Below are 15,438 nucleotides of genomic sequence, written 5' to 3' on the forward strand. Positions count from 1 at the left end.
AAGACAAAGGTATGTAGAATATTTGTATTAAAAAAGACTTTGTTAAAGTGCACAGTGTATATAATCTAATTATACCCGCTACCCATAGGGTATATAACTTTGTGCCGGCAGGAAATGTATGTAACAGGTAGAAGGAGGCATCTCCGACCCTATAAAGTATATAAATTCTTGATCAGCGTCAACAGCCGAGACGATCTAGACATGTCCGTCTGTCCGTCTGTGTGTCTGCCCGTCTGTCCGTATGAAACACTGGATTTCAGAGACTATAAGAGATAGAGCTATAATTTTTTTCGACAGCATTTGTTATGTTTGCACGCAGATCAAGTTTGTTTCAAATTTTTGCCACGCCCACTTCCGCCCCCGCAAATCAAGAAAATCGAATAACAAGCGTAATTTTAAAGCTTCCGAATTTTGGTATATACATTAATAACTATAGTATTTATGATTTCTGAAAATTTGGTTGCGATCAAATAAAAATTGTCGAAGTTATTAAAGAAATACTTTTGTATGGGCGAAAACGCCTACTTACTAGGAGTCTTAGTTGCTTTGGCTGAAAATTGTGCCGTCTAAGGTATATTTTGAATGGTGTACTATATCGATATACCAAATATACCATTTGGTATATTTTTAGTATTTTTTAGTATTTTCGGTATATTTTGAGAAAATACCGCAAAATATATTTCTTTTATTCAAAATGGGTAGCGGGTATCTCACAGTCGAGTACACTCGACTGTAGCTTTCTTACTTGTTTTATTAATCTTTTTTGCTCCATTTTGTACCGATATTTATAAATCCCACATGTTGTAGATGTGGTTGAGTTCGCCTATGAGCAACTGCTTGATATCTATATACCAAACAATCGTAGCGCATCTGCCGTTTCGAGTTGGATTTATGATGAACTGAAAGAATTCGACTTAAGCACGAAGAAAAAAGGAGGAAATTAACACCAAAGTGAGAAGCTTTCATTACATACATAAGAACTTGGCAAAATGTAACAGAAGTATTGCCAGATTTAAGAAAAAGCATACCGAATGGCTTCTGTCCAATATGGCTATAACAGTAAGTTCATTCTTGTCTTCATATCCAAAGCCGTCAACATTAAGACCAGTTGACGCCCACCCATTGAATATGTTAACGCCGGTCCCCGTCAGAAAACATAAGTGGAATCCGATTTAGCTGTTAATCAGGGTCACAACACATCTTTTCTTGTGCTTTTCGCCACAGTTTCGGCCGAAAAAAACGAACGAGAAACATACAGCCCTTGTGTTGAAAAATACATTTCTTACTCCGAGTGACCCTAATAAGGCTAGAAACAATTATTTTCTCAGAAAAATGACTCAGTTCGACTAACGGAGGATGAAGCTTTAGCATATCTGCTTGAAAATTCATTGACTAAAAGTGAGTACAACAACTTTCGCGAGCTCAGCATTTCCCGATCTTGTGAACATTTTCCTGCTTACAACAAAGTCAGAGAAGCTAAGTCAATATGTAGACCTTTTGATATTAATGTAACCGAGTCAGTTGCTGAAGTTCCGCTGCAGTCTTCTAGACCACACTAGATGCCGTATAATTCAAATGTACGAATATATATTTAAGTAGCTTGGCAATACTTGTTGGTGAGAAACAAATTTGGATAGTCAAATAAAAGATTTGTCTTCATATATCTGCTCCGTTGTAAATGGAAAATCAATTTCAGTGAAATATGATCTTCGAATGACACTTTTAGATGGAAAGGCTTTAAACATTTTGACTGAAACCAAATCTTGCCAATTGTGTCCGATATGTGGAGCGAGTCCAAAAGTCTACATGGAAAATGTTCAAATAGACTCACCAAAATTTAAGCCAAGACATGAAGCATTAAAATATGGCATAAGTCCTCTACATGGTTGGAATCGTTTCTTTGATTTCGTTCTTAAAATTGCATACAGACTGAAACTTAAAAAATGGCAAGTGAGAGATGAAAATGGAAAAAAATAAATTGCGAAACAAAAAAAGACGATTCAGAAGCAGATGTGGAATGCTATGGCCTTACATGTGGAAAGGCCTAAGAAGAATGGCAATGGAAATACCAACTACAGCAATACAGCAAACGCCCTCCGTTTGCACAACCTAAGTTACTAGCTGAAATCCTAGGTCTTAATGAAATTCTCATTGCATATTTTAACAATATTTTAATTGCCATTTCTTGCCACCTAAAAAATATTGTTAGAAAACCATAACACTATATATGTCCTTGTTTCAATGGTTTCCAATGTCGGCAACAGTCCATAAAGTGTTAATTCACGGCTACCAAATAATAGAAGTATCAATCCTTCCATTAGGTGTTCTCGGCGAGAACGCCTCAGAGGCTCGCATCAAATACTATAAGAGTGACTGGAGGTTACATGCTCGAAAGAATACACGGCAGAACAACATGGCAGACGTTTTTCACAGAGCAATGGATTCCTCAGATCCTCTTGGGTCGAGCATCTATGTATCTAACAAAAAGATTGGGTCAGCAAAATAAACTACCCCTACCAGCAGACGTAATCAAACTTTTGGAATCACCAAACATGCTATATTCTTGTAACATGAACAATAATAACTATGTTCCCGATTGTGATGCTAGCAATCCGTTTTCAATAAAAATTAATGTAGAAGATGACTGTTAGGAATATTTTTAAATGAAAAATGCTTATTTATAGTCATTTTGAATGCATTTTTATTTCTTATTTATTAATATTAAGGTTAAGTGTTAAACAAATTAATTAAATAAATTTTTTTGAATTTAACGAGCATTATTTATTAGCTTACAAGTATCAATAAGAGGAAACCTATCTCATATGGGCGGCTAGGAAACTTAGATATATTTTTATGTGCATCGACACTATCATATGTACCAAATTTGAAGAACCTAGCTTTAAAACTTTAATTTTCGTCGAAAAATCGCTTGCTGGCACAATGCAATAGAGCTATCGCAGTGCCTCTATGCATACAGATCAGCGTTGCCAATTTGTGGGGAATTCCCCAAAGTGCGGGGAATTTTAAGTTGATTGGGGATTTATTGGGGATTGACATTATGTGGGGAAAATGCGGGGATTTTTACATTTTTTGATTTCCTCTCCTTTATAAATTTGTGACAGCACAAAAATTAGACGAGGAATGGCGAGCTCACGCAATGCTGGATTTTTGTCAACATGGGCTTGAAGTTCAAAATAACATTGATGCTGAATATTACTGGGGTTAAAGTGTTTCGTCTGAAAAAAGCTGCGGGAGAATACCTGTTTCCAAATATAACAAGTAAAAAAGTTACAGTCGAGTGTGCTCGACTGTGAGATACCCGCTACCCATTGTTAATAAAGGCAAAATATTGCGGTATCATTTTCAAAATATACCGAAAATACTAAAAAAAATACTAAAAACATACCAAATGGTATGTTTGGTATATCGATATACCCCATTCAGAATATACCATAAACGGCACAATGTGCCAGATTGTCGGCCAAAGCAACTCAGACCCCTAGTAAGTAGGCGTTTTTGCCCATACAAATGTATTTCTTTAATAACTTCCACAATTTTTATCTGATCGCAACCATTTTCAGGAATCATAACTACTACAGTAATTATAGTATACACCAAAACTCGTAGCTCTAGCTTTAAAATTACACTTGTTATAAGATTTTTTTGATTTGCGGGGGCGGAAGTGGGCGTGGCAAAAATTTCAAACAAACTTGATCTGCGTGCAAACATAACAAATGCTGTCGAAAAAAAAATTATAGCTCTATCTCTTATAGTCTCTGAGATCTAGGTGTTCATACGGACAGACGGACATGGCTATATCGTCTCGGCTGTTGACGCTGATCAAGAATATATATACTTTATAGGGTCGGAGATGCCTCTTTTTACATGTTGCATACATTTCCTGCCGGCACAAAGGTAGCGGGTATAAAAATACAGAATGCCAACGGGGCCCAAGTCACACACTTATGCTTGCTCAATTCCTTAACAATAATCACACGTCTTGTACAAACAAATACATTTTAAAAAATCGTGACTACTACAAATATTAAATTTATCAGGACGGAAAGGTTCATGGAAGCATTTTCATGGATCTCATTTTACGATCAATTTCAACTCACTTCGCACTCAATGGGGACGTCGACATGTGACACCTAATGGAATTAGAATAAACGCACTCTCACATACTAGCTTAAATATACCAAACAACTGAGACACTTTGATGTTTAGTTACGAAAAGACACAAGCTTTTTCTTTTTCTGATCATCGTTGCGCTTCCAATTAAACCAACGCTCAGTAAGTGTAGAAACCCATTTAGATTCATATCCGTATTTAAGTTCTTATATTGAGCTGAACTCACGATTCGATGTCAAAGCTGATGTAAACGTGGCTATAAAGTTAATTAGGTGCGTTTAGTGTCCACTCAAAGATTTTACCTACCGATATGGTGATGTTTTTCCACGAACTTGCTCTAGTTCACTAATATTTAACCTTTGGGGCTGTCCATATATTACGTAATCACTTAGGTGGTGGGAGGGGGTCAAGGAAAAGATTATGTTTGATTACATGGGGAGGGAGGCTTCTTGGACAATGATTACGTAATCATTTTATAAAAATTTTGTTGTTAAAAGTATTTATTCAAAAATTGGTTTAGCGACGATTAATCTGTCGATAAGTACCGAATGCAATAATTCATATAAATGTAGCTGTAAGCTTTGATTGGAAATCAAAGAAACCCTTTTACCGTGTGGCTGGACGGCGATAGGGAGAATGCCTAGTAATTCAGTCATACGAAGGATGTGAAGACCTCGAATGGCTTGACGAGGACTATGTAGACGACGAAGACTAAGATGATACCTGCGGATATAAAGAGATTTTGACAAGCCAACTTCCGATAATAAAAAATATTAAAGATTGGCTGGAATCTTCTTTTGAAAACACAGATTAAAAGAACAAATTTTCATATTTTTCTTTTTTTGTGATTACGTAATCATTGTTAGGGGGGGAGGGTGTTCATCAATTGATTACTTTTGATGACCAGGGGGGGAGGGGGTCAAAAATCGCAGAAAACGTGATTACGTAATATATGGACAGCCCCTTTTCTATACAAAAAGTGTTGCTGTTCCGAAGCTAATTGAATTTCTAAATTTATTGGATTTCAACATTATTAATACATTTGTTTTAATTAAAAACTTTTGCTTATACGAAATTTCAAACAAAAAAATTACAATTGTTAGAGATAACAATGCCATAGATTTTAAGATAATTAAAAAAATTCTAAATCTTAAATTCGCCATATATCTACACATAAATAATTTTGATGACATAATTGTTAGCTGTAAATAGTTACCTGTTTATCGTTAATCAATTAAAACTTTTTTTTAATATGCGCCAAAGTGAACAAAAGATTACATTGCTTTTAATTTTATTTGTTTTTACTGTTACTGTTTACCATTATAAATGGTATCAAATCGTTCAATTCAGAAGAACATTATATACCTATAATTTATCCGAAATCTAGAAGTTATCGCCAAAAGATACTGCATGCATATTTGTCTATAGGATGCGCTGCAAATTTGCCAATAAATATTGCAATTATAGGAGGTATAAAATGGACTACGACCTCTTTGTTATATAGTATTACAAAAGAATTTAAGCTTAGTCTTTAGTCAGATAATAAGTATAAAAAAATATATTCTTAATTCATACGTTTGACAATCTCTCCGTATGAACACCTAGATATCAGAGCCTATGAGACATGTCAGGTAGGTAGGTAGGTAGAACCGGCTGCCCCTACTAGGGGCGGAGCGTAGACGAGTAGGTGTCCGCGGATGTGCAGGTATAAGGTATGTATCTTTGCCTCAGTCATACAGTACATTACATTACACGTTACACATGTTTCTGATATAGAGCCCCCTACCCTCACTTTTTTAAGGGTGTCTGCGATCTCATTGGGATCGATGTCCTGGGAACTTGCGATCCAATAGATGTACACGATCGCAGCTGTTTTCAGCGATTCTATTGCTCTTCAATTCTCCAGGAAAACCTTGGACATCACAACGAAAAACATAGATCTTATAGCAGCTCGGCTGTCATCAAAGATGTTAGTGGAGTTGCAGTTATATTGTATACCTCGAGCCACTTCTGCAAAATTGCCAATGACGAAAACTTCCGCTTGGAAGATGCTGCAATGATCAGTAAGTTTGTAAGAGTGCTTGGAAACCGGGTTGGGGCAGTATACGGCCGCACCGACTCTTTCAACCATTTTCGTCCCATCGGTTAAGAGGTTAAGGGCCTCGACAATGCATAGCCTTTCCCGCCAGCAGCCCGGTTACATGTATATCGTATATTGATATGTCTATAATATAATTCCGAAAAATTTTGCGATCATATAAAAAGCTTAAAAGATATTTTAGAAATTATTTTATGAATATTACAAAAATCTACTCCAGCTGTCGGGCCCTAATAGGTTTCAACAATCTCATATAAATTGTTAATCGGTTAATTTTAAATGTAAGGGTATGACGATGTACAAAATAACGTTTTTTTATGTATATTTTAACGAAAATACATTTTTCGAACATTTTTGCTTTTATTGAAAATGCTCACTCGACTGTAGGTTTCTGACATGTTTAGTATTAACAAAGATAAGACATATGTATAAATACATTAAACTCTATTATATTTAACTGTATCTATGCTTACATTGGGATTAAGGGATCATATTTACATAGGAGCCTTATCCGTGTTATGAACTGCTTGCAAGTGGGCCTTATTGGTAATTTAAATTAAGAATAATATCATCTAGTTTCAAAAATAGTTATTTTGATTATTCGAACAGGTTATTAGGATTATCAGACTTCCGCATTCTGAATTCACTACACAAATTGTTTAAAAGGTTCAGTCAATTAATAACTGATTACGAAATCGATATAAATTTCGGGGACGAGCAAAATAAACAAATATTTTCAGTTTAGTAAGTACTACATACTCTGTATTAGTCATGGCACTATCGTTTTGACTATTTATGTACCAATTTGAATATACATATACAATAAATAATTAAGAAAACTGCTGGAAATCATTAAGAATTTTTCTTTAATAGCTTAAGCCTTTTTGGACAACTTTAACGTCTAAGATTTAATGAACTAATTAACAGCATCGAAGGTTAAAAATGAAATAAGAAATATATTAAAACTTGCACTTACAAGCAGAATTATATAAGAGATATATTAAAAAACTGGTAAGCTTTTCGCATTGAAGCTTAAGTTAATTTATAAATATACTCAATTTTTGTTGGATGTTGATAGTTTGTTTATGTAATGGTGTCATGAATTTTTTTCTATAAACAAAATATGCCTTGGAGAAGATTTTTATACAAGTAATATAATTATGTGGTTAGTTCTATTTTAAATTCAATTAGTAAAGAGTTTGAATAAGTAATCTATAGTAGCTGTCGTCCGTTTAAAGCAGTTTAAGCCATATAGCTATACTCGTCTCCAGAATTGGGCGTACGCTCTATATATTGTTTATCAATTAATGATTCCACGCATTTTTTTATCATCGCAATGTTTGGTGTAAAACTAACTTTCGATAATGATAAAACCTGCAAAACAGAAAAATGTAAAACCAAAAAATATATTATGTTTTGATGTATTCACAAACCTCCTGTATCAGTGCATTATGCTTTAACACTTTGCGGGCTTTCATAATTCGCACGATGGCAGCTTGTAGGAAAAGTTTTCGATCCTCGTCCACAGAATTTATTGTATGTTCCACCTAAAAAATAACAGACAAATGTTAATTTAAAGCCATTGCCCAATTAATGAAACATAAATTTACCTCTTGAGGAGTTTCCTTTTGTAGCGACGAACTTATCTTAAATTTTGTTCGTTTATTTGTGTAATCAAAGTTCAACTCGATCCGCGTGTCACCTGAGAGATTCTCTGAGCTGGCGTTCAGCAGTTTAGACTCGATCATTGGCTGCATATGTTTCTGATATGTTTCATCATTCAGCTGCAGTGTGTTCTGTATCTCACGACAACTTAAAGTGTCACAGGTCTCAAATAGCAATATTATTGCCATTTGATACGTTTGCATTGTCACAATATACGATTTTTTCACATGACTTAGCTTTAATTCGCCATGACACATGTGATGCAGCCAAGTTAGTTTACGACCGCTAAATAAGTTGTGATAGTAATCTTCAAACTGGGGAATATGAAATTGTTAAGGTAAATACATACAAATAAAAATGTATTATTAACACACCATTTTAATTGATTTTTCAAATTCCTGTGGCACAGCAAATGGAATGACTTGTGTTGAGCCCAAGGGCCAAGCGCCAGCTTGAAGCACTTTAATAGACAAGTTAATTCCTTTTAAAAGAAAAGATCGTTAATAAACAACACTTTCAATAGATGTACAACCTAATAAGGGACTTACCGAGATCTATATCCTTATCCTTTAAATGATTGTTGAACTTGTTGTTCAGATCTGTAGAGACTGAAATATCAGTAAACATGCGGTGTAGCTTATTTGTGAACTCATAGCCACAAGCTTGCTGCAAATATAGCCGTAATCAATATTAATATTTATTAGCAAGATTTCGAAAGGTATATAAGCGTTTCCAGAAATAATGCCAAAATTAGGGATTTATGTGTGCATATTTCCACTTGATTCCAAATCCACATGAAAATTTAATACTGATGTAAAATCAATGCAAGACAATCATTTGCTAGGAATTATGGTTTTCATTTTCATCATTCATGCTAAAAGTAATTCAATACTCTGTATAAGGTACAAATCACAGCAAAATAAGTGAATGGCAATGGCAATTTCGCACTTTTCGAATTTTTTTCTAAATCTTGTACATTTTTTTTAGTAAATTAAAATAATTTTATCAAAATAATTCGCAAACTCCTGAAATTTTCGATTTGATGTAAAAGCATTATTTCTTTGCTTGTCATAATGAATCAAAACCGTCAAATCCTAATTTACAATAATAGTTGTGCTTAAATAATTTAAAATTGTAATTTCTTTAATTTATGGCATACAAATATTTGCATATAATTTACCTTTAATCGATTAATCATCCCCCTCCTCAGCATCCATGCTTTGACTTTGTTCATGTATAAGTCGCTTGGCCAACAGTCTGCTGTAAAACTTTTGATAGACATCCTTATCCTCAATGTATTTAAATATAGTAATATTATTCGTGAGTTTCTGATCGATTTCAGCTTCGCAGGTTTTCGATTTTTTCAACAGAGTATCACAGTATTTTGCCACATACTCAGCACTACGACACGGTTGTCGTTCGGTGGGACGACGATTAATGACGCTGGCACAAGCTTTATCTAACGCGCTCAGGAATAGCGAGTCATTCTCAAAAACATCAGCTATTAACTCCTGGTACTTATGATGTACCTTTAGCATATTCTCAACAAAGGCAATATGTATGTTCTCGCCCTTCAAAGCATAGACTGTTTCTAAACCCTCGTTTTTGATGTGCTCCAGAAACGTTTGTATTAGTTCAGACTTCAAATTATCAGGTATGGGTTTCAGAATAATATACATATTACGCAGATCCTGGCGCCGTTCCTCGGACACCATATCACGACACTCCGAATAGATAAAGCCAAGTCGATCGTTGATAAACTTTTCCTCGCACTGCTTGCGTAGTTTAGGTAACGAGCTTACGTGCAAAAACTTTTGGGCCCGTCTACTTTCATAGTCGAGTATTTTAATAACTTCTTGCATATATTGCGATACACTGCATCTTTGCAGTAGCTTGTTTGCTTCGTTCGTGTAGTAGGCACCGCTAGCCTCCAGCATGGGGGCCTCGAACAGATCTTGGTATAGTTTCAATGACCCGGTCTTTTTATAATCTTGCACCTCAACAAAACTATGAATGACTCCATTAATGATTTGAACGCGATGGGAGTCAAGGGTACCATTGCTGGCCCGATCAGCTGCTATTCCTTCGAGTATATGACGCACAAGCTCCTGGGCCAAATACTCAACCATATACAATCGCCAAATGTCTAAACCAAGTTCTCCAATTTCCATTTGCTCTGCTGCATCACTGGTCAGATTACCATAGAATGATTCAGTATCGGTAATCTTTTGCTTTTTGATGTGTTGCTGGTTTAAGTAACTGCATAAGAAGCAAGAATTTTCTGTAAAAAGTAATTAATTAATTAAATTGTCTACTTACATGTATAACTGATGTAAATACTTGATGCCCTGGCTATATTCCATCCAAGTAGAGTAATAGCGTTGTAGCAGGTCCGGTCTGCTATTGGTATTATTGGCATTGTCTGAATCATGTTCGGTCAATACTTTCTTGGCCAACATATCCTGAACATGAGACTCTAAGAAGTGTTTCGTCTCACCGTAGAGTCGATCCGCCATCGGTTCTGGCTGTGCCACGCATAGAGTATAAACGTCACTGAACGCACAAGTGTGTATAAGCAATGGCGTGTGTACGTGTAATAAGTAATTATTTTTAATATATACATATGAACAATCTCATTTTTGGCAAATCATGCAGAATAGTGGGGCAAACTCAATTTGTTCCACGCGTATGTAAAAATCAATCACTTTTTGGTTAAAAAGTAATAATTGATCATTGAATTTAATGTTTCTCGTAAGTTAAATTCTGATTAATTTTGAAGGAGTTTCGTTACAATTCACTCTTAAAATAACGGAAGGCACTTACCTAAAGCTCGTGTTCCACACGGCTCGTTCAACTTTGCTTAATGTTATCACTGACTCGGCAATGCACCGCAAGCGGGGCCAAACATCAACAAATTCCACTATTTTTGGTTTAAGTGACATATTTGCTGGTAATGTGGTGTGGTGTGAGGGTGTTGGATGGACGTGTTTATGTGTGCTGTTTGGATTGTCGGGCAAGTGGATAGGTCAACATTATAAATAACTAGTAATAGAGTTGTATACAAATTATATCAGTAAGCAAAATTATGAAAATATAGGTCACCATAAACAGCAATTTGTCAATGTAATTATTAATATAATATATCAAAAGTTGCGTAGTTCCTCGTACGATGCTTTACAGCATAATCAGTAGTGTCCCTGGCCAAATGACAAACGTCTTCAAGATTGACCCGCCGCCACAATGACCTCTAAAACTGTAGATAACTGAAATGCAACGAAGGGAATAAAACTTACGCGCTCTTTTTATTATACTATTAACTAATTAATTATGCGTAAAATTTAGTTTTTCCACTCTTTTACTATCCAAAATGAAATCCTATGTTACGCGACAGAGTTGCCAGTGCATTTCAAGATAACTTTGCTTCAGCGTGACCTCAACTTGAATTGACAAATATACTATTTAAAAAAAATACCAAAACTATGCATCGAATTATGTCCTATTGTTACACCAGAAAAAAATTGTTTGTTTTCGGTTTTATTTTTTATATATTTAAAATATCACATTGCTCGATATTAAAACTCATATAAAAACTCTTTTTCGCATATCGGCCACAAATGTGAAAATATCGGTATATCTTTGAAGTCGATATCTTATCGAGGTGAAATCGAAAAAATACTCACCACAACAAATAATAATACTAATAATGCGTGCAAAGCTAAGCAAATTGAACTACTAATTGTTCGACAATTTTGAAATTTAAATAAGGGTAACGAATTTTTCATTTACTGGTAAAGGCTTGCTTACATTTTGGGCACTAATTTCGCCCTAGAGCAACCACACTAAATATTTACCGTTGCCCCATTTTTCTGCGGAAAAACTATGAAATGTGAAAAACCTTAGTAGCTGTATTAACAGAGCATACATACATATATCAGATGTATCTTATGTGAAATTCCAAAAAATAAACCTATTTTTTTTCAAATGCTTGAAAAATGTAAAATAACGGCACAAATTTGTCGGTATATTTATTCTGTGACGGAATGAAACATGTTCACCAGTTCACATGTAATTATACCCTTTCCATGGCCACACCATTTTTTCACATTTAATCAAGTCTGTTTACACAGCAACAAGTGACCGCTCTGAATAAAAACAGCTGCTCCGATTGTGTACAAACTTTAAAATCTAAATTATGTCAAAGAGTGTAATTAAAGAATCAAAAAAACTTAAAATAATAAATGTAAATGTACATAGAAAAATATGTAGTAATTTTCATAGCCTTGCGTGCGTGTTTTTCAAATTGTGGGGTAGTGAGCTTTGTTTGAGGTGGGCCTTGAACATTTGTGTAAAAAATATATATTTATAAATAAAATATTTGTAAAAAAAATGTTTTTTCTGATGGGATTTAATTTGGCCTAATGTAGCAAAACAAAACGATAATAAAAGTGCGTGGAGGTATGCAAATTTCACTAATGATTTTTATTATTCATTCTTAAATTTTGTTGACTTACATCATACCATAAGCGGCTTCGTGTATCCTGATTGATCATGCGGCAATGAGTGAAAATATGGCAGTACTTTGGCTAATATGTTGGTATACTTTTCGAACAAAGAGTGATATCGATCGAAATCAGTTGATAATTTCATTTACAAATTTAGGCTCCTTAAAATTATTTAAAATGTTTTGCAGTTCTTAGAAAAAAAGCAATAATTGAAAAAATTAAAAAGAAATAGACAGAATAAAAAAGAAAATCGCCAAGGCGATCAATTCGACATCTTTGTAGAGAAGTATGATCATTGTAGAGCGAGTTGCTTAGTAAGATGGAAAACGGAAATAGGTAGAATCAATTGATAAATAAAAAATATATAAACATATATTTATCATTTTTGTTTGATTTGCTTCTATACAATTTGATATTCATGTTCTTACTGCATGAGTTCATTACCTTTTCCCTCTAAACAGCTGTTTTCTCTCTAATGCAGTTTTGGGTCAAACACGTCATAAAATCGCATGATTGAAGAATTTGTTTTGCAAGAAGTGCCATATCAAAGCTAGTGCATTTAAAAATTTAGACACTTTAAATTGAATTCATTTTTATAACGTTCGGTACTTTGCAGTATTTTTAAATGCAGCATATCGAGCAAAACAATAACTATATTAAAATGTCAGGCATTAGCTTGCACTTGTTAGTTAAAGTATGCGTAATCCTGGCAGTTTTACATGAGGTGGTGGAGCACCATCTCAGGTCCTACCGAAGTTTGGAATTTCAGGGATATCAGAGCTTTAAACAAAGAAATAAGAAAGTATTTTAATAGGCTTTTAGGATAAAATCGGGGCGATCAAACAGACCAATTCGTTCTGAAAATTTATTGTTTCATTAATATATACGAAATATATTTATTCATTGCATTCAGTTCCCATTCCCAGTTATTGCATGTGATTATTTTCTCTTGTATATTTTGGTGTTCGTCGATCCTTCTTGATCCTGCGTGCATTTTCACGCACAAACTTTCAAGCAAATGTGCTTGGCGTGAATATGGTATTAGGCAGAATATAGAAAACGAAATGTAAATGGTGTGATATACATATGTATCATGTTTTGACTTTGTTTGGTAAAAACGCTCTTCCCATTATTTCTCGATTCTGACAAATTAAATAGCTCTAGCTAAAATAAGATATTTGTTATGGTTGAGAATCGCGCCTTTATAAGAATATATTATTTTTATTTACCGTGAATTAATTGTTTGCGTAAATATACATTTATGATTTTATTTGTTTTCACATTTTAGTGTGCGATTTTTTCTCGATTTTTACTACACACAACTATAGTTCTTATATTCCAGCAAAAAAATTACAAATGTGTCTCACTTCTTAAACTTTAGGATACCTTTGTTTTTTTAGACTTTTTGTATTTGGCTTACTTGAATAATTTAGTGAATATGGCTCATTTTCATTCGTTGGGCTTTGGTAAAAGTCTAAACATACAGTGTCGATTGGAACCAGATTACACAATTATGACAACGTTACTTACGCATTGCTTATTGTACCATTTTAACCATTTTAAATAATTTGTTTATGAGTACTCTTTACTTTTTGTAAAATCTAAATTTATTAAGGACTCTATATATGTATACTTTTCCCATATTAGAGAATATTTTACGTCAAATTTATAGGTAGTAACTTAAAATATAACATTAAACACATGGTGACAATTCTTTTCTTTTGTTTATTTTTACTATTTAGTAAACATCTTTTTATAGGAGACCAAATTAAATATTGGCGTAAACGATTCTCACTTAACAATCATCGCTTACACTTTAAAATTTTATTTTCTTCGTTGATTGTCAGGCTTGAAGCCATTTAAAAACGCAAGTTGAAAATTATCAAAAGTTCTACAAAATATCCTATCAATACTTTATAGTAAAAAGTTTATACAGATAATGCGTGTAACTTCATACGTATGTACATGCATATGTAATTTGTTTTTCTATCAATTCGTTGAATTTATCCAGCAAGCAAGCAAATTATTCTACTTGGCTAATATACGCACACTTGTACATATGTACTACTTAATATGTAAGAACAATTTTTTTTTGTAAGTAAATGTTTGTTTTGTAAAATTTTCTAGTTCTGTTACCTTTAATTTCTTATATGTATATACATACTTACGTATGTATGTATGTGTTAAATTTGATTCATTACTTTTGGTTGTCTACTACTGTTTCACATTCACTACATATATGCATACATATGTACATATGAATGTGTGTAAAATAAGTGGACGGGACGGCACCAATACATTCTCATATTAATATTGGATGTGTGTGTGAGAGAAAACCTTAAAAAGAGAACAAATAACTTTACACGGCTTAAAACTGTTTTCAAATTAAATAAAAACAGTAAATTTAAAAATAAAAACAGTAAATTTAAACAATAATTGAAGTTGTTCTCAAATTATTGGTTCTTCCCATATACATACATATGTATGTATTTCTGTTGTTCTTTGTTGTCATAGCAAACTAATGTTTGTATTGTGTGCGGCAGATAAAATTGTACCCAAGTGAGCCGTGCACGCCACTGATGCACATACATACATACATATGTACGTAGAATTATGCTATCCACAAAACTTATTAGATAGGTTACATTTTATGTGGTGGGACATGTACTATATTAATTATGATTAGCTGCGACATAAAATTTATTTTTAATTTGGTAAGTGCATTTAAATTTTAAAGAGATTTTTCATCCCGTTATTTTTGTCAAGGTGTGTTTATTGATTTCTTGTCCGTATTATAAATACATTCTACATTATTATTTAACATTATATATTTTGCTTATATATTAAAATAATAAAACACTGTATAAACCAATTGTAACAATAATTGTAATACTTAAATTCCGTTACGATTGTATTAGGTACTTAGTAAACCAACAACCAAAGGACTTTTTAAAAAATACAGATTTCAGGAATTAAATGTCTTTGTAAAAAAATATTTCAAAATGACTTTCAACACACGAAGCACAGGTATGTATATACATA

General features: G+C 33.6%; 1 protein-coding gene across 1 annotated transcript; it reads right to left on the bottom strand.

Moving 5' to 3' along the window:
- Nucleotides 1–7,076: 7,076 nt before the first annotated feature.
- On the bottom strand, nt 7,077–11,316 carry LOC133841360 (cullin-2). Its single transcript, XM_062273779.1, is given in 10 exon segments — nt 7,077–7,603; nt 7,663–7,776; nt 7,840–8,208; nt 8,269–8,375; nt 8,443–8,560; nt 9,075–9,095; nt 9,097–10,153; nt 10,214–10,447; nt 10,718–10,936; nt 11,188–11,316. Coding segments are annotated over 9 exon segments (2,271 nt in total). The 5' UTR covers nt 10,837–10,936; nt 11,188–11,316; the 3' UTR covers nt 7,077–7,471.
- Between the last annotated feature and the right edge of the window lie 4,122 nt (nt 11,317–15,438).

Source organism: Drosophila sulfurigaster, chromosome 2L (assembly GCF_023558435.1).
Source record: "Drosophila sulfurigaster albostrigata strain 15112-1811.04 chromosome 2L, ASM2355843v2, whole genome shotgun sequence".
In the NCBI taxonomy this organism is placed as follows: domain Eukaryota; kingdom Metazoa; phylum Arthropoda; class Insecta; order Diptera; family Drosophilidae; genus Drosophila; species Drosophila sulfurigaster.